Source organism: Rousettus aegyptiacus, unplaced genomic scaffold, assembly GCF_014176215.1.
Source record: "Rousettus aegyptiacus isolate mRouAeg1 unplaced genomic scaffold, mRouAeg1.p scaffold_m13_p_2, whole genome shotgun sequence".
In the NCBI taxonomy this organism is placed as follows: Eukaryota; Metazoa; Chordata; class Mammalia; order Chiroptera; family Pteropodidae; genus Rousettus; species Rousettus aegyptiacus.
In genome coordinates this window covers 174,437,609-174,456,661 of record NW_023416295.1, presented here as the reverse complement: position 1 = coordinate 174,456,661, position 19,053 = coordinate 174,437,609, and the positions used below count along the sequence as shown (strand labels likewise).

The window sequence follows — 19,053 nt, the reverse complement described above, 5'->3', positions numbered from 1 at the left end:
AGGTGCGGCTGGAACGGCTTAGGCATAGGCCGCGGAGGCTTCCCGCCCCGCCGGCTCCCCACAGACCCACCGCTGCTGACCTGGCCCTCTCTTTCCCAGTCAAAGAGGAGGAGAAGCAGAAGCTGCTGCAGAGAGGCAGCGAGCTGCAGAGCGAGCACCAGCAGCTGGAGGAGCGCGACCGGCGCCTGGCCTCGGCGGTGAAGGTGCGCGGGGGCGGGGTGGGGTGAGGCGGGGGCGGGGCGAGGCGGGGGCGGGGCGAGGCCGTGGTGGGGGCGGCGCCCTTAGCACCACGCGGCGCAGGTCCAGAGCGCCCCCATCCGGCTGCTGAGGCCCCAGAGGAGGGTGAGACCTGCCCGCAGCACTCGGGGAGTCAGCAGGTGGAGGGCGCATCTCTGCCACTCATCCGACAAACAGTTATCAGGCGACTGAGTCCCCAGCTCTGCGCCTTCTCAGCCCTGTGACCCGAGCAAAGCCCTGGCTGCTTCTGACTCTGTTTCCTCTTCTATAAAGTGAACAGAATGATGTCTCCTCTCTAGGGTGGTGATAAACATAACAATGGTGCTGGTGATGATGCTGTTGGTGGTGATGGTGGTGATGGTGGTGATGGTGGTGACGGTGATGATGGTGATGGTGGTGATGATGATGGTGATGGTGATGGTGGTGATGGTGATGATGGTGGTGATGGTGGTGATGGTGGTGATGGTGGTGATGGTGATGATGATGATGGTGATGGTGATGATGGTGGTGATGGTGGTGATGGTGATGATGATGATGGTGATGGTGATGGTGGTGATGGTGATGATGCTGTTGGTGGTGATGGTGGTGATGGTGGTGATGGTGGTGACGGTGATGGTGATGATGATGATGGTGATGGTGGTGATTATTTCTATCATAGAGTTTTGGACGCAGCCTCAGGGAGTTTCAGTTATTTGCCCGAGCAGCAAGTAACTTGAACTCCAGCTCGAGGCAGCAGTCCTTAGTGCTTGATCATAGTGCCATAATAGATAAAAAGGCTTGAAAAAGACAAGAGCACACCAGGCTAGAGAACGGGCAAAAAGCTGGCTGCGGTGTAAAGGTTTTCTGCAGCCGCCGTCGCTGAGCCAGAACTGGCCCTGAGCTTCCTCAGGCAGGAAGGTCGGATCGGTCGGCGAGGGAGTGTCACACCATGGGGGAGAATCCTCTGGCCTCCCGCACAGCACCCCACTTCTAACTCCCATCTGGAAACAAACTTCAGTGCACCTGGCTACCGTTTAATTCCATTGCTCCTTGCTGCCTGGGTTTTGTGAGGCCCTCTGCCTGGTTTCTGTCAAGCCTCCGCAATGGACGGGAGGGGCTGTGGGAGAGTGGCTGAGGGGTGGCTGTCCCCGGAAGCCTGCCGCAAGGTGCCTGCACAGTTGAATTCTGAGACGCTTCTCTCTGACCTCCTCTCTCCTTCAACAGAAATGCCTGGAGCTTAAGACGAGCCTGCTGGCCCGGCAGAGGGGCACCCAGTCGTCCTTGGACCGCCTGCGGGCCCTCCTGAGACTGATACAGGGCGAGCAGATGCTCCAGGTCACCATGACGACCGCCAGCCCTGCCCCGATGCTGGCTGGGCCCTGGACCAAGCACGCTGCCCTCCAGCACCCCCAGGGGCACAACTGATCCCGGGGAACCCGTCTTCACACCCATGGAAGTCACTGAGACCCTGCTCACAAGACCTGAGGGTTCTGTCAGCCTTAATTCATGAATACTATGAATTTCAGACAAACATAAAACCAGAAAGAGACAGAGGGAAGGAGGGAGAAGGCGCTGGGTGAGAGCTCCAGGCCCAGTCTCAGGGCTGGGACAGGTGGGGATGGGGTCCTGAGCCCTTCATGTTCAGACAGGGCGCCCGGAAGCCAGGCGGGGCACACCGTCGGCCCGGCTATGGTGGCGATGCCCAGGCCTGCGACTTCCAGCACCTGGGGCCTCCACGGCCTGGTGCAGAGGTGTGCAGGGGCCAGGGCCCCGCCCCCCGCACTGAGGACCATGCCTGTCCAGCGTCCTTCAGGAAGGGAGCCGAGAACGCAGACATAGCTGAGTAGTGGAGGTAGTTGGGACAGAAGTGGGTAGAGAATCTAGGTAGGACTCCGACGCCCGCCCCTTGCTGGGGGCCCGCCCCCGGGCTGGGCACTCCTGGTGCCTTTGCCGAAGGCCAGGGCCCGTCCGTCAGTGTTATTAGCGTTACGAATAGCAGCCGTTTACCTTGAGATTCTGTGTGACGTCCAACCCGAGGGGACGCCGCGGCGTCCGCCTGCCAGGGCCTCGGTCCCCAAGGTCGCGAGCGCCCTCGCCGGGCCCCCCTTCCTCTTGCCAATCCTTTGGACTCCGCTGTCCACATGCTCATTCTCCTCAGGGAGGCTTTGGGCAAGACGGAGCCGCGGTCACGCAGGGGAGGCTTGTGTTCTCTTTCGGGTTGAATCATTCACCTGACAACTGAAGCCTTTTATTTCCTCCTTCCGAAGAGCCGATCGAGTGTTCCATTCCTCCTTTCTTGCCAGTGCAGACATTATGCCAAAAAAAAAAAAAAAATAACTTTACATTTCCGTAGGGCGTTTTTATTGTAAGACGTTTAACATGCAGGGGGACGCTCACTGACTTCTCTCCCGCTTGCTGCAAGGTGTGAGTGGGAACCTGTCCAGGCCGGGGACATCAGGGGTTTTTTTTTTTTAAGAAGTGGGGTGAGGGTAGGGGAGGAGAAGAGGGAGGTGGCCGCGGAAGGGTTTGGCTTGCGGAGGCTCCAGGGTCCCTCTGCACGCGGTCCTCCCGGAGAGGCGAGGGGCGTGTTGCCGTCTTCGGTGAGCTTCCCGCGTCCCGGGCCGAGTTGTGCCCGCTCGTCACACCCACCAGCTTCTCCGTCCCCAGGGACGTAGCACAACAGACAAGCATCCTGGAGCCACAGGGCCGCCGCCCCCAGCATATCACACGGTGCCGAATCGCATCGAACACACGCGTGCGTGTGCGCACACGGCCCCAGACGCACACGCGCGCGCACACACACGCAGACAGGTGCAGAGCAGGGGGACCCCGGCCAGAACCCCGACCGCCGCGGCCCCTCCTGCCACGTTCACGACTCCGGGAGAAACTGTGCTGTACGATACAGATCTATTTTAATACACGTAACACTGGGTTGAACGAGATTTTTATATTCTTTTATTGACGAACAAAGCGAACTGCGAGACACACACACCTGCCATATTGGTTACTCTAGATGCCGCTATGCATCGCCGCGTGGCTCGCGGTGGACGCGCCGTCAGCTCGCCTTTCCTTGGTTTGCTTTCTTCTGCGATGGGTTGAATTAAATTAAAAAAAAAAAAAAAAGCGTAACGGGAGGATGTGAGAGGCGGGACCCGGGAGGGGTAGCTGCTGACGTGTCTCGGGACTTAGCTTCTGGAGCGGGAGGCCCGTCCAGTGGATAGTGAGGCTAGAGAACAGTGCTCGTCTTAGGCCCGTGTAGCATTAAACTCGAGTGATGCTTTCGGAGCCCTGTGGTCTTTGCTTCCTTGCTTCCGGCAGAGGGAGGGGCCCCGGGGAGCGCCTGGGGCACGGGGCGGGGGGTCAGGGTGTTGGAGAGGCCAGAAACCGGGGTCCTGCCCCCACCCCACCCTGAGGGAGGGAGGGAGAGGACAGCTCATGGGTGCCCTCCGTGCGTGATCCTGCTCCCCGGGAGGTGGCTGGACCAGGACTGACGGTGGCCAGTGACAAACCCCCCAGGCAGGTGCCACATGGGGCGGTGGGCGCATCGACACCTGGTTTCTCTGCTTCCGAGGCAGCGTGGCCCACGAGGACCCACAGCCACCCCATGGCTTACTTTGTCCATGTCCTCAAGAGAGCCACCAGTCCGGGGGGCCACCAGTCCGGGGAGCCAGAACCCCCGCGTCCTTGCTGTGCAGGAGCCTAGCCCCCGGGGACCGGGCTGTGGCCAGACAGTGGGGTTAAATACAGTGTCCGCTGGCCCCTCGGGGGCCTGCCGGGGTCGGGGCTGCTGTGCTGTTGTTCCCGGCCGGCCCGTGGTCACAGTGCCCACTCTCGCTTCTCTGTTCTGCTCAGCCGCCGGGTGCTGGAGGCCCCCGGTCTCTGCCTCAGCCCATCCCCTCCTCCTCAGTTCCCCGGTTGGCCTCGCCCGACCTCCTGGCTCTGGCTCTGTGCTGCTGGCTCCCCGGCTTTTGGGACCTCCGCTGCAGACTCCAGCTGTGGACATGCAGCGGCCCGTGGCCAGCCCCACAGGCTGGCAGCCGCATCGCCAACTCGGCCAGGCCTTCCCCGGGCCAGCCCTTCCCGCACCTCCCCCATACGTGGGCCAGCGCCCCGGGAGTCAGCCTCGACCGCCCTCGCCCTCCACACCGGGTCACCAGCAAACTGCCAGCCATGGCCTCACGAGCAGGGCGCGGCTGTGTCTCACGGTGCACACCGATATCACCTTGGCCCGCGGCCCGACCCCGCAGCAGCCAGGGTGACAGTGCCTCTGTTCAAGCCACGTCATCCTCCCCTTGATCAGCAAAAGCTCAGGCCGCCCGACTCTGCCCCCGGGGGCACGGTCTTAGCTTCAGGGGGAGGGGGCGACCGTCACACAGCGCCACGGGCCCCATGGTTCAGACGGCGGCGATGCAGTCTCTGCCAGCTCGAGGCCGGAGGGCCGAGCGCGAGGTGCCAGCCGGGCCGGTTCCTTCTGGGGCTGTGAGACACACTCTCTCCCAGGCCTCCCGCTCAGGCTCTGGTGGCCTCGGCCTGTCGATCGCCCTTACCCCCGGTCATTGCCCCCCCCACCCCCCCGTGCAGTTTGCCAGAGAGGTTTCTGGGGCATTCCCTGGCCGAAGACAGATCACCCTGACCTCTGCCTCCATCTGCACGTGGACCCTCTCCCCTTCTCATAAGGACACAGACATACCGGGTTAGGGTCTGCCCGAATGATCTCGTTTAAACGTAGCCGTCCTTCTCCAAATAAGGTCACATGCGCGGCAGGGGCAGGGGGTGAGGACTTCATCTTTTAAGGGGACACAGTTCGACCATGACAGACCCGCTCCTTGAGTTGTCTGGACTCTGCCTCCCTGTGGCTTCTGCCCCCGGGGCCACCCAGTGCTGCCCCTTCTGCCCCGCACGGCCCACCGTGTGGAGAGCTCACGGTGGCATCCTGCCGACTAGCCCGTTCCCCGCCCGCCTGCTCTGCGCCTGCCCACCTGGCTCCTTAGGGCCTGCTCCGGCATGCGACAGCCCCTCAACGGGGACGGAAGTGCAGGGACCCAAAGTGAGACACCCAGGTCGCATGGCCGGCAGGCGAGGTCAGCCCCACGCCCGCTCTCTGCCACTCCTCCCTCTGGACGCAGAACAATAAACAATAATCACTTTTTAAGAGGCACAAGGGGATTATCCTAGCCTAGGTGAACTGTGAGCGAGAGAGCTCAGAGGAACAGAAAAGACGGAGAAGAATGGGACGGAGTGGGGAGCATCCAGGAGAGGGGGAGACGCAGGGAGGCCAGTAAGGAAAAGGCTGGGCGGAGACTGGGGGAACTCAGGCCCCACAGGCTGCACCCCGGCTCTGCCCCCACTGCCCGTGCGGCCTCGAGTAAGGCCCTGGAGCTCTCTGGTCCCCAGGTCTGCATCTGTAGGCCCCCCTGCCTGGGCCGGGCGAGAAACTTCCTCAGGAAGGGTTCGTACTTCCGCCTCTCTTCCCACCCCCGACCCCCTCCCTTAGGAAGAGCAGGAGCTGAGCTCTGAGCTCTTCGTGGACACGTGACCCGTTGTGCACCTTCCCAGGTGGCGACCGGTGCTGAGTTGTGAGCAAACGCCCTTGGCCACCGACCTGAGGCAGGTCTTCAGCCAGCTCTGCCCGTGGGACGCCTGGGTCTGCCTCGCCCCCAGTGTTCTGAGCTCGGCAGGGAAGAGGGGTGTCGCTCAAGCCCCCTCAAGCCCCAGCCGAGAATGCCTCCCCAGCTGGGCTGCCGCGAAGCTTCCGAGGCCGCGGGGAGGTCGTCCGGCACCCGGCACAGCGCAGGGACCCCGCGGAGGGTGGCAGCAGTCTCCTGGCCGGCCCGTGGCCCTCCACCACCCACGTCATCGTCCTCTGACCCCCGCAGGAGAGACCCACCTGGGCCCCAGCCCGCCCGCCCTGAGGACGCCGAGCTGCCCTCACGCGGGAAGGTGGATTCCTTCAGCAGGTCCCCCGTCCCAGCTCCATCTCCTCTGCCTGGAAACTTCAATACGATCGGTGTCCCTACTCGTCCTGGGGCCCTCGGGAGGGCCGACGGCCCCACCAGACGAATCCTCCCTCCTCCCGGTAGCCACCGCCTCTGCCGATAACTTCCCAGAGCCCGCCCACGGCGACCCCGGCCTTGGCCACGACACTGGCTTCGGCCAACAGGGCGGGAGCACATGGGACGGTGGCCACAGAGAAGAAGCCACCTGCACTGGTGGCTGCACCGCGGGGCCCGTCCGGCCCCGAGAGTGAAACGCGGCGCCCACAGCACAGCTGTCTCCCCAGCAGCCCCGACGAGGCCCGAACCGCCCGCTGGCCCGCCCGCGGGCGGCCGCGTCCGGACAAGCAGCTGCCGGTCTGCGACACAGCGTGGAAGGCGCCCGCGAATTCCCATCGTCGGTGGAGCCTCATCGGGTTCAAACACGTGCGAAGGGATCCGTCGTCTTAGCCCAGCCCACAGCTCAGTGACGACGGGGAAGGGCCGAGGACCCAGAACCATAGAACTGTCACCGGAAGGGCCCCCGGAAGTCCATTTAATGGCCAGCTCACAAAACACACGACGGGCGCACAGACGGAGAGACCTCAGCGTGACATTTCCAGCACTCGCGGAGTCGCCCGGCCCGGGCCGGGGGACGGAGGCGCGGCGGGCAGGGCGGGGCCTCCGGCCTGGGGGCCGCCCTGCTCCCCCGGCTCCCCGCGGGCGTCCCGGGCGCCGAAGACCTTCCCGTGGTGCTCGATCAGCAGCTCGGTGAACAGGTGCAGCGGCAGAAGGGCGCCCAGGGAGGCTGCCCCCTGCGACGGCCACAGTAAGTTCAGCCCGAAGACGCAGGCCAGGCTGGAGCTGTCCATCTTGTTAAAAACGCTCTCCCGGGACACCTGGGGGGCACACACGCGAGGCAAGGGGAGTGACCTGCGGGTCTCGTGCGGCCGCCTCCCTGCTCTGGGCCTCAGTTTCCCGGCTCTGCCCTTCTCCCTCTGGGATCCGTCAGCGTCCCCCCAGAGTCTGCGTCCACTCCGAGGACCCAGGCCGCCGGGGGCGGGGTGGGCTCCAGCGCAGCAGACACGAGCTTGGCCTCTGGCGTCTCCCAGCCAGGTGACTTAGGGACACGGCCCCTCTCTCCAGGACTCTCTGGGAGACGACATGGGAGCAGAGGCCCCCATTAAGTCGGCCACGGGCAGTAACGGAGGGCAGCCGGGGGCGGGAGCGGCAGGGGCGGGCACGGTCGCCCCCGCCCGGCGGCACCGAGGGTTCCTCCGTGGAGTTGCTGTCCGCCGGGCCTTGGACGAGGTCCTCGGGGGCCAGCGAGTGGCGTCCCCAGGCCGATGGAGCGCAGACCCTGGCCTGCGTGGGCACGGACGTGGGCGCCCCCGCCCCGGGCACCCTGCTTCGACCACTCACCTCGTGCAGGAAGCCCACGAGGTAGCCAAGGACGGCGCGGTTGTGTTCCGGAAGGCCCTGCAGGATCTGGCGGCAGTAGGCCACCCGCAGGCTGCTCTCCACACCTGCGATGGCACGAGGGTCCCTCCTGAGCCCTTCCCGGGGGGCGGGCACGGGCGTGGGGGGGGCAGGCGGCCCCGCCATCCGGCCCGGAGCTCCCACTTACTCCCGGCCATGTGCCGTTCTCCGCAACCCCCCCCCTCCCCCGTGAGTGATGCTCCCTTCTGCACGCGCTGCAGCCCCTCCCTCGGCAAACTACAGCCCAGGGGCCAAACGGCCTGTTTCTGTCAATAAAGCTTTATTGGCACAGAGTCTCTCCCATCCATTCACATTTCACCCATGGCTGCTTTTGCATTAACAGCAGAGTTGAGTCCGGCTCACGAAGCCTAAAATATCTACCATCGGGCCCTTTACAGAAGAAGCGTAAAGACTAACTTAACCTGTTTGATTCTCAGTAGCTCAGGTCCCCACGGCCACGGGGGACCCGAAGGTCACTGTGCCAGGCTCTGAGATCCCCAGTTCCCTCATAACTACACCCCCACCGAGCTCTGTAGATCCCAGGTCTACACTCAACAATCCACGAGCTTCCCCCGCAGAGGCACATGCTCGTGTGCATGCGTGCACACACACACACACGCACGCACGCGCACTCACAGCCTGGTCCCCCGGCGTGCCGACCCCTCCCCCGCCCCGAGCCTGGCACAGGGTGTGAACACGGTGTGCTTGGTAAACGCAGCCACTGCGGAAAGACACAAAATTCCCTGCCGTGAATGCGCCTGCTGGCTTTTCAATAAAAACCATCCAGGAACTCAAGCCGTTGCTGGGTAATCGCAATGGACGAGGAGTTCCCGTGAAACGAATATTTCCAAGGAACCAACGAGCGCGGCGTCCGCCTTGTCCTAGATCTCGGCTTTCCCGCCTCACCCCATCTTTCTAAGTAAATTACAGCCCCAGAGCTGATCCCGGTGCAAGGTCCTCCCCGATACCCGTCAGGGTCCCTTTGAGAACAAGCGCTTGTTGGTGACCCGGAGGGACCAGCTCACTCTCTGTCACAGAGCCGCCGTGTACAGAGCACTTACTCTGCCAGGAGCCACACCCCACACGCCCTTGGCCACCCTGCCACCTGGCCCACTGAGGCTGATGACCCGACCCCGCCATGGACACTGGTGGCCTGGCTGAGGCCGGCAGGCGTCCAGGTTGGGGGAGCCCCTCTCTGGCCTGCAGCGCCAGATGGCAGCAGAAGGCCGGCAGCCCCCCACCCCCCAGCCGGGCCCTTGGCTGGTACTTACTGGTGATCCCGAGGACTTGCTCATAGGCCTTGGGGGTCAACAGTGGCTGGGGCAGCTCTCGCAGGAAGGTCTTCAGGATCGTGGCAGGGACGTGGATGTCCCCATAGTCGTCAAAGTTGACGGGCTTCCCTGCACACAGAGGACCAGACGCCTGAGCAGCGACCCTGGGCTGGGATTCCTGCTTCCCCACGGGCCCTTGTGCCCGATGGCCTTAAACCGCCCGAGGGGAAGAGCCTCGTGCTGCGGCTACACATCCGGGGGTGACCGCCTCTCCCGGAAACAGGGGTGCTGTTGCCCACCCTCCACTCTTCAGGGCGCCCGGCGAGGCTGGGGGGTGCTGCTGGGGTCCCTGCCTAGGATCCGGTGCTCTGAGGTCAGCGCCCAGCTGCGGCCGTCCCCAGAGCCCAGCACACGGGGCTGAGAAGGGCCAGCCCACAGCGTCCAGTGCTGCCCGTCGCTCGATGAGTGACCCATGACCGTGGGAAGGACGGGAGTGTGTGCAGTAGAGGGGAGGCCTTGCGTGCGGCGAGCTAACTGCGGTGCCGGCGTCGCTGTGGCGGGCTCGGCTCTGACGCCGGGTCCCCCTGCCTGCAGGCTGCACACGGGCAGCTGAGGAAGCCGCACCGAGCCGGCCACGGGAGCTGCCTGATGGACACACCGCGTCCAGCGCCCATCCGCCCCCCTCGAGTGTGCCTGAGAAGCCCCGGAGGCAGGACGGCATCGCGCGGCCGCCAGCCCTGGGAGGCTGGAGTCTGGGGAGTGGGGCACAGGGGAGTTCTGCCGCCTCGGTGTCCGGGCTCCGAGGCCCCGGAGGGCCGTGTGGCCGGCCGGGCGGGAGGCTCGGGCGAGGGGCCCGCGGGAGCCGACTCACCCTGGTTGTACAGCCGCTGGACCTCACGGACGGTCTGCGCACTGGCCGATCTGCGGAAGAGGCCCTCCGAGCGCAGCCCTGCAGGGAGTGCACCCCGAGTGTCCCACGGGTCCCCCCACATCGGGATTCCCAGGCGTTCTATGACCGCCCGCCGCCGCCCGTGCAGAGAGCTCCTTCCACTCCGGCTCGTTTCTCCCCTCACCACCCACCCCACCACCGTTCCTCCTTCCTCTCAAGTTAAACGTTCCCGTATCCCCCAGTCCCACCTGAGGCTCACCTCTGTGGCCCCCAGGGAGGGAGACTGGGAAGAGACTGGCACTAAGCCAGACGTCCTGGGGTCCGGGCCGACTCTGCCCCGCCCAGCTGTGTGACCTCGGAGGGCGTACTTAGCCTCTCTGAGCTCGGCGGCCCTGTGTGCAGAGCGAGGCCGGGAGCCTCCGTGGCCGCAGCGAGGTTGGGCGGGGGAACTCACAGCACGTGCCGGGCACGCGGGGCGCCTCCCTTTCCTCCCACGAATGTCTAGAGCTGACCTGTCCAGTATGGCGCCCACATGGTGCTTGAATTAATTAAAATAAAATTAAAAATCCAGTCGGCCTTCACACGAGCCGTATATTAAGTGCTCTGCTGAGCTACCGCCACGGAGGGGTAGAGGCTTCCATGTTGGACAACACAGATATAGGACATTTCCAAGTTCCGCGGGCGCCTATCTCTCCCCTCCCCCTCCCCAATCTTTCCCCGTTCTGAAGCTGAACGAATTCCACATATATATCTAACTCTGATCAGCTCCTGAGGGGAGCCCTTCTCTGTCCTGGTAGCCCCTGGGCCCTCGCCACGGACCCACGCGGTCCGGCCACCGGTGCGTCTCTCTCCTGCCCCACGGCCACCGCAGGCCTCCAGCCATGCTCCGTCCTACCCTCTTCCTTTCCACGTGCCCTCGCCCTCCGCCTGGGGGACCGGTCCCCTCTTCTTTTGCTAAGTGATTGTAGCAGGCAGAATTCTGAGATGGCCCTGGGGCACAACACACCTTCTCCTAAGTAGTCAGGCAAACACTAATCTAGGTGCCGCAGTGAAGGACCTTTGCAGGTGGAAGTCAGGTCCAAGGTGGCTGACCTTAAATAGGGAGGTGATCTTGGGTGGGCCTCACCTAACCAGGTGAGCTTTTAAACACGGACCAGGTTCCTCCTGGCAGGAGGACGCTGGAGCACGGAAGCAGGGGTTCAGCGCCTGGAAAGGTCTCTATTGATGGAAGGGGCCACGTGGGACAGAGAGGCCCACGGCTAACAGCAGCCAGGAAACAGGCCGCTCAGGACTACAAGGGTGAAGAACTGGATTCATTTCCCCTGACCCCCAGGACCAGCTCGTCCCTGCCGGGCGAGTCCGCGGTTGTCCCACTGCAGCTAGACAATGAAAAACGTACCAGTGACCCGCCGGGAGCCCGGGAGGTCAGGCCACGTGCTGTGGCCCATGCGGCAAGCCCAGTGCCCGGACCAGAGGGTGTCCAGTGAGCATGTCTTTAAATGCACATGTTCATTCAACAAATATAACTGAGCTCCCACTTGGGCTGTTTTCCTTTTTTCTTTCTTTTAAATGTGAATAAAGGAATAGATACATTATAACAAGAGACTCCCTGTCCCACGTTCTGACTTAGGTCTTAGGCGGCTGTCTTTTGTTCATTCCTGAAACATGTAACGGAAAGGGAAGTGTGACAAAGGACATCTGGTCCAAGTGGAGACAACTCCAAAGGACGATCAGATTCTCCAGCTACACAGACACCGTCTCGCAGAGCTTGTAAGATTGGGACATGCAGTTCCTGGGGCACAGTGGGTGACAGACACCAGGGACCCCAGCAGGGATGTATGCACCCCCTGATCCCCCCAATTCCTACTTCCCGTCTGATGAATATGCCCCGTGGCTCTGTAGCACCTGCCTCTGGCTCCGGCGGGTGGCCACCCTTCCTTGGCAGTTGCTCTTCTTCCCATCAGGGCAGGGGTCCCTGAGCCCCGGGCCACAGACCAGTACCCGCCCGTGGCCTGTTAGGAACCGGGCCGCCCAGCAGGAGGTGAGCGGCTGGCGAGCAGGTGAAGCTCCAACTGCATCCGCAGCCGCTCCCCAGCGCCAGCATCGCCGCCTCAGCTCCGCCTCAGATCCTCAGGTGTTAGATTCTCACCAGAGCACCGGTCCCTGGGGCCAAGCAGGTCGGTGACCGCTGCATTAGGGTGAAAGCAGCCTCCACATGCTCTCCCTGTGGGGCTGAGCTCTGGCCTCTGGGGTCTGGGAACAGCCGCTGGGCTCAGCCCCGCAGTCACCCACCCTGCTGGTGGTGGGATCTGCAAACCAAGCTCGTCTATCGCGTCTAGGGGTCCCTTCTACAGAGGGCTTTACGTGTGTCGTCTCACTGGGGTCCCTCAATGACCCCGTGAGTCAGGTACTATTATTACCCTGGTTGGACAGATGAGGAAACAGGCCCAGAGAAGGGAAGTGACCAGCTGAAGGTCACACAGCTGGTACACAGCGGAGCCAGGACCCAACCCCAGACGGTCAGGGGCCAAGGCCCACAGCGGGAGCCGCCGTGCCTAGGCCCAGCCCAGCTCTGCACAGGGTCCCGCTCCTCCAGGTCCCGGCCTGGGGGTGCTCAGGACCCACGACAGGCCTCCCGGGGAGGGGCACCTGGCAGCTCTCAGGTCCCCTGGCTGGAGCCGCCCTCACTTACCTCTCTCCCTCAGGTATGTCACTGTGAACCTCAGCACAGGGGGGATGAGTTCACCTTGATTTTTGTCTTTGAGGCTGAGGGGAGGGAAAAGAAAGCAGAATTCTCACCTGGGCGTGATGGGCGACCGTGACGACCTCAGACCTCTGGTCCTCTCCCCACATCTGCGGAAACACAGGGCCGAGGAGCCGTGCAGGGAGAGAGGGCCACAGCCTCGGTCCTCAGGAACGAGGTGGCCTGGCGGCCCAAAGAGAGGCAGAAATCACAGAAACAGCAAAGCAGCACCCGAGGGCTCCAGCAGAGATGCACGCGGGGCGGGGAGAGCCGGGGCTGGGGGAGGCTTGGCGCAGGGCCACTGAGCTGGGCTTCGAGGGGTGAGTAGGAGCCTCAGAGGACGAGCGAGAAGGGCATTCCAGACAGAGGGAAACACACCCAGGGGAAGGCCAGAGGTGCGAGGAGGTTTGGTCATGAGGGCAGAACCAGTGGACCAGGCTTGGAAGCTGATCACTCTAAAAACATGCTTGCTGAGGACCCAGTACGTTGCCTCACACTCGGCCTCTTACTGTGCTAATGTGATAGATTCACAGAGGAAACTTCGAACACATACGTACAAATATGAGAGAGGCCCCCCAGACACACACACACTCACACTCACACGCACACTCCCCACCCCAGCTGGCAGAACCGGGATCTGAAGCCAGAGCCCCCCACTGCGCCCCCCGGGCTTCTGCCTCACGTTTTTCTCTTTCTTCATCTGCTGAATTATTTATTTTTTTTGGCCCCTGAAGCGGCACCTTTGAGACTGCGCTGGATTGAGGGAAAAGGGACTCCTAAGTCAGACCTGTCTGGCTGGAGCCCCACTTTGCCACTGTCTCGCAGGTGTGTTTTGCCACTCGAGGGCCGGGTGTTCTTTAAACACCGATCAGGCTGATTTGGCCGGCCGCGTCATGCGCCCGGCCCAGGCGGCTGGTCTCCTGTCTGTCCGAGTCGTTTGCAGCAGGGCACTGCAGTCTCCGGCGAGAGCTGCGTGCCTGTCCCTCCTCTCGGTCCTACCGGGTTTCGCTGCCTGCATTTTAAAGCGGTTGCCGGTGCACAGATCTGCAGGGTTACTGTGCCGTCTTTACGGCACTGAAGTGTCCCTCTTGACGCCTGGCCGTACCGCTTCCGAAGTCTGCTTTGCAGCCACTGCCTCTTCTTCTTCTTGGCGGCTGCATCGCACATCTTGTCCATCCTTTTACTTTTACTTTGTAGCATCCTGTATATAGTATCACTGTAGTAACACTGTATCGGTGATAATCGGATCTGACAATCTCTGCCTTTCAACTGAAATGTTTATGCCGCTTACATTTAATGAAATTACCCATAAGGTCGAGTTTAAACCTACCATCTTGCCACATGCTCTTTTTTTCCCCCTCTTCCCTCCCTTCTTGACTTTGTTGCGTGGATTAATCTAGTATATTTTAGGACTCCATTTTATCCCCATTCATATATTAGGCGTATCTCTTCGTTTGCCTGTTTTTACAATGCATGTGTTTAACGCGGTACAGTCTACTTCCCAATAATGTCGCATTACTTTACTTGCAGCGTCAGCCCCTTACGAGAGAAAACGTCCACCCCCCGACCCCGCCCGCTGAGCTGTATCACACATCCCACGGTACTCCGACTCCGACGTGTCATAAACTGACGCTGTTTTGTTACTGTTTTTGTTTAAACAGCCAATTTACTATCAAAAGCAGTCTTAAAGTAAGAAAACTACTTCGTGTTCTATTTACTCATATATTGACCATTTCCGGCACTCTTCATTCCTTTGCGAGGATCCGAATTTCCACCCGACATTATTTTTCTTCTGTCCGATGGACTTGCTCATCATGTAGGTCTGCTGGAAATAAGTCCTCTCAGCTTTCATTTATCTGAAAAAGTTTTGACTCTGCCTTCATTTTTGAAGGATTGTTGTTAGGTATACAGTCTTAGGGTGACACATTTTTTTCCTTAGCAAGGTGTGAACTTATAAGACTTGAGCAGTGTTTGGTCGCCGACTGGTTCGCATCTTTCCAGCGAGGACTCTGATGCCCCTCTTGGCCTCTCTGCACGCTGTGCCCCTTTTTTTCTGTTTAACCTTTCTCCTTGTCCCTGGTTTTGAGCCGTTTGATGATGATGTTCCTTGGTGCAGTTTTCTTCACATTTCTCATGCGTGTGGTTCACTGAGGTCCTTGGATCTGTGGGTTTATAGTTTTCACCAAAATCGGAAACATTTTTGCCATCATTTCTTTATCTATTTGTTTGCCTTCTCCTTTATGGGACTCCAATTGTACATATACTAGACCACAATATTAATATTATGTCACAGGCTAGTCTTTTTTTTTCCCCTTATGCTTCGTTTTGGATCCTTTTCTGGCTGCATCTTTAAGTTCATTACCCTTTTCTTCTGCAATGCCTAATCTGCTAATCCCAGCCTCTGTGTTTTTCGTGTTAGTAATTATGTTTTTCACCTCAAGAAGTTCCTCTTGGTTTCTTTTTGAAATCACATTTCATCACGTCTGTGTTTTCTGCCACCTTCTTGAACATATGGACCACACTTATAATAACAATTTTAATGTTTTTATCTGCAAATTCCATCATCACTGTCATTTCTCGATGTGATGATTCATTTTATGTGTTAACTGGACTGGCTCGCGGGGCCCCAGCTATTTGGCTAAACGGTATTCTGGGTGTGCTTAGGAGGGTGATTCCGGATGAGATTACTGTCTGAATCAGGAGGCCGGGTAAAGCAGACTGCCCTCCCTAACGTGGGTGGGCCCCGTCTAATCTGTTGAAGGCCTGAGGAGAACGAAGGGCCTGGTAAGGGAGAATCAGCGCTTTCCGCCTGTCTTCAGGCCAGGACATCGGTCTTCTCTCGCCTTCGGACCCTAACTCAGACCGGAAGCCACTCTACAGGCTCTCCTGAGTCTCCAGTTCGCCGACCGCGGCCACGGGGACTTCTCGGCCTCCATAACCATGTGAGCCAGTTCCTCATAACGGTTCCTCCATTGGTCCTGAGGATTTGGCTAGGTTCTGGCTGGAGAACCTAGACTAATACACAGGGGCTGTTTGTTTGTCGAGTGCTGAGTGCGGATCAGGTCCCTGCTTCTGACGTGCTACTTTTCTCCGGGAATTTCACATCGTTGGTTGTGGGTTTTATTGTATTTCTCTGAATGGAGATGAACCTTACTCTGTCTTTCAGTGAGTCACTTGGCAGTTTCCGCAGGCACCTCTTGCTGGAAGCCCCGAGCTGCCCCGTAGGGAGTGTGGCCACCCTGAATTGTCAGGCTGGGAGCCTTGGACCCTCCTGACCAGGCCCCAGCTGGACACCACTGAGCGACCTCTCCCGACGCCACACAGAATGAACGTGACTGGCTGATCTTCACCTAAACACCAGGCCCAAACGCATCAGGACACGTAACGAAATGTCTGCAGCTTGAGGCAGCCACTGCTGGGGGCATTTGCGACACAGCGCTAGGTAACGGGAAAACGCGTCCCACGTGGACAGAGCTGGGACGCAGGCCCTCGAATCCGAGCCTAGCACGCGCGAACTAGAGATCGGAGATGGACGCTGGGAAAGGCCGGGTGACCAGCGCCAGGTCCCACGGCTGAGAGGTGGCGGAGTGAGGCGAGGCTGGCCGCGGTCGGATCTGCGTTCTTTCTGCGGAGACCCGTCCGGTGGACGTCAGAGCCCGTCTGCTATTCATTTTGTTCCAAGAGGACCCAACCATGTGGCCACCTGAACAACAACGCACACTTCATCGGCAGCGACGACAGGACTTTGCATGTCTCGCTCTCGATGCGAAGTTGGGTTTCTTGGTGGTTTCTCTTCTGCTGACGCCGTACAGCTGGGACGCCAAACAACGATCCAGGCGGCGACAGAGCCCCGCGGGCTGTCACTGCGTCCGTCCGCGGGGCTGTGCTGCCGCAGGAATGTGGGCCGGACGCTCCCCGCCCTTCCTCGCCTTGGCTCCCCATGTGCCCCCTCTACGAAAGGGGCGGCGGCCTGGGTCTCCTCTCTGTGTCCCTGGGGAAGGAGGAACATGATGGACAGGTCGTCTTCTCCCAGGACGCTCCGAAGCGGTGGACTCTTTTCCTCCTCCGTTTCCCCGGGGAAACACACGGACCCATGCAAGTCCCGGGCCTGCCCTGAGCTGGGTGACCCTCGGCCTGTCTCTGTGCCTCCCCAGCCTCGGTTTCCCCATGTAGAAAGCAGGCCCGCAGACGATCTCCTTGCAGGGAGCTGCAACTATTAAACCGCAAAGGAAGCACAAGGCTTCGTTAAGCTATAAGTCAGAGGCGCCGACAGTTACGGTCACTGGCATGCCAGGCCGAGAGGCTGCCCGGGGCGAACGCGGGCGGCCCGTTTCACAGAGGGGGGAACGGGCCCGGCGTGCTGCGGTGGCTCGTCCAGTGTCACACACCGAGGGAGCACAAGTCCGTTGATTCCGAAGCCTGGGTAGATTACTGTCCCCAGGAGGGGGCCTGACTGAGACCTACTGCACAGGCTGGACCCTGATGACCTGTGACCACCACGGCTGCCAAAAGACCCCTGTGCCTACAGCTTAGCTGACATTTTGCGTTTCCAAAGCAGACTTCCAGGGCAGGAAGGAGCCTGCGAGGTCATGAGAAACTGAAACCCCAGAGCGGGGGGGTCTTCCCCCAGCGCCGCAGGGCTCCCGGCCAGGCATGCTCCCCTCCGCCGGACACTCGGGAGGCACTGATATCCGGCCTGTGCCTCTCGCAGCAAACCACCGAACAGGGCCCTGGCGTGAAATTGCTGCTCCCAGCGGAGCAGGAACCGCTCTGCGGGTTTCTCCCCCCTCCTTCCCCTCCTCGCTGGCTGGGAGAGGGGCTTGCTCGAGGCTGGTCGAGTCCGTGCCGAGAATGACAATTGCTCCAGGGTACTCTGGGTGCCTGTCCTGGCTGGGTGGGGACACCCAGCCAGGGTGGCGGCGGCAGCAGACCTGCTCACACTAGGTCCCTCCTGTGCATGTCCGTGAGTGGGGGCCAGGGTCAGGTCCCCGTGAGGATGCGTGGATTGTGTTAAGCCCACACCCCGGGGGACCGGGGACTCCTGGAGGCAGAGTGCAACTCACTGGTCAGCACGGTGCACTCCGGGCCAGCTGTCCGTTCCCAGGAGGGCCCTGGGACTCCCGGCACATAATTCTTGCTCGAAACCCCTCCCTCCCCCTGCGAGGCGTGCTTTGAGTGATTCAGAACATGTTCTTTCCCTGGGTTTTCATGCAAGAAATGCGTGGAAAAGGAGAGGCTGTGGCTTTTTAAAAAAGGTGGGAACGGAGAGGAAGGAAGGCTGACATGGCATGTCCGCGATGGCAGGGAGCGTGAGCAGGGCCTCCTCGCTGGGCACCCGGGTGCTCCCCAGCCCTCCGAGATGGCCACTCGTCTCACATCCGCCCCCAACTCCTGAACCGGGGCGGACGGCTGCAGCTCACACCGCTGATTCGCAGAGGTCTCAGCCGCCAAGCCGGCCCAGAAGGCCTGGGTGGGGACAGAGAGCACAGAGAGCTCGGAACATCACAGGAAACGCCGCACTGTGAGGGCCTAGCGCGAACTGGGCACAGCGCCGAGTCCACGGGCTCCACCACGGTGCCCGCGTTTACGGGGGACAAAGCTGAGAGGCAGGCTGACTGTTCTGTCTGGGGTCACGCGGCCTGGGTTTCGAAGGGACTCCCCGGCCCGTGCGCCTGCAGAAGTCCACGGGCTCCCACCTTGAGGGGGTGGGGTGAAGGCATGCAGTGGGGGTGCTGGCGGGTCCCAGGCAACAGGCCCAGGAATGCTGGGACCCACTGGGGCACAGCTGGCCCTCTGTGGGAGGCAAATGAGGAATAAGGAAGTTTGTAGCACCAGCTAGACCGGCCCCCTAAACTCTAACGGGGGGTTACGGCGAGTCAGGCTGGCACGCGACTCAGAACCGAGCCTGAGAAGGTCCCGTCCCTACCCCCGGGGCTGCTCACAGTCGCTACACAGCCACCTGGGCTGGAGACCGAAGACCCCGCGCACACAGGGAAAGAGAAGAGTGAGCAGACACACACCCGCCTCTTCGCTGGCGAAGGCAAAGAGCCGGGACCGGCAGCTCCAGGGGGGGGAGCAGAGGCCGACGCACCACGGGGTCCAGCTCACTCACGGGCACCGCGTCCCTGAATCCCGCCATCGGATCACTCAGGAAAGAGTGCGGAACGAGCCCCGGAAACGAGAACACGTCCCCTAGAGAAACTCAGACGCTCCCGATAAACGGAAAGACGTCCCGCGGGCGCGGGTTCGAAGGCGTGACCTTGCCGAGATGGCGATTCTCCCCAGCTTCATCCGCAGAGACCGCGCAATCCCTATCGAAACCCCAGCTGCCTTTCGCAGAAACCGACAAGCTGATTCTAAAATTAAAATGGAAATTCAAGGGACCCAGAATAGCCAAAGCCATCTTAAAAAAAAAATAAAAACAAAGTTGGAAGACTCACGCTTCTGATTTCAAAACTTACTAAAAGCTTCAGTGATAAAGAT

At 61.0% G+C, this 19,053-nt stretch overlaps 2 protein-coding genes across 6 annotated transcripts in view; one reads left to right on the top strand and one right to left on the bottom strand.

The window, feature by feature from the left end:
- PHF21B (PHD finger protein 21B) overlaps nt 1-3,501 on the top strand; it is a 65,224-nt gene extending 61,723 nt beyond the window's left edge. The window contains exons 12-13 of the mRNA XM_036237638.1: nt 100-203; nt 1,441-3,501. Of these exons, the coding sequence (XP_036093531.1) occupies nt 100-203; nt 1,441-1,641 (305 nt within the window). The 3' untranslated portion in view covers nt 1,642-3,501. The remainder of the gene's footprint in view (nt 1-99; nt 204-1,440) is intronic.
- Nucleotides 2,373-19,053, bottom strand: part of ARHGAP8 (Rho GTPase activating protein 8) — a 42,355-nt gene continuing 25,674 nt past the window's right edge. For 2 of the 5 annotated variants that reach the window (XM_036237639.1, XM_016135731.2), the window contains exons 9-13: nt 12,520-12,593; nt 9,810-9,887; nt 8,939-9,067; nt 7,611-7,714; nt 6,714-7,087 (exon numbers count right to left, since the gene is read on the bottom strand). In XM_036237639.1, the coding sequence (XP_036093532.1) occupies nt 6,794-7,087; nt 7,611-7,714; nt 8,939-9,067; nt 9,810-9,887; nt 12,520-12,593 (679 nt within the window). In that variant the 3' untranslated portion in view covers nt 6,714-6,793. Of the gene's footprint in view, nt 2,534-6,713; nt 7,088-7,610; nt 7,715-7,930; nt 8,389-8,938; nt 9,068-9,809; nt 9,888-12,519; nt 12,594-19,053 lie in introns of those variants that run through there. The other 3 variants (XM_036237640.1, XM_036237642.1, XM_036237641.1) reach the window with 3 other exon arrangements.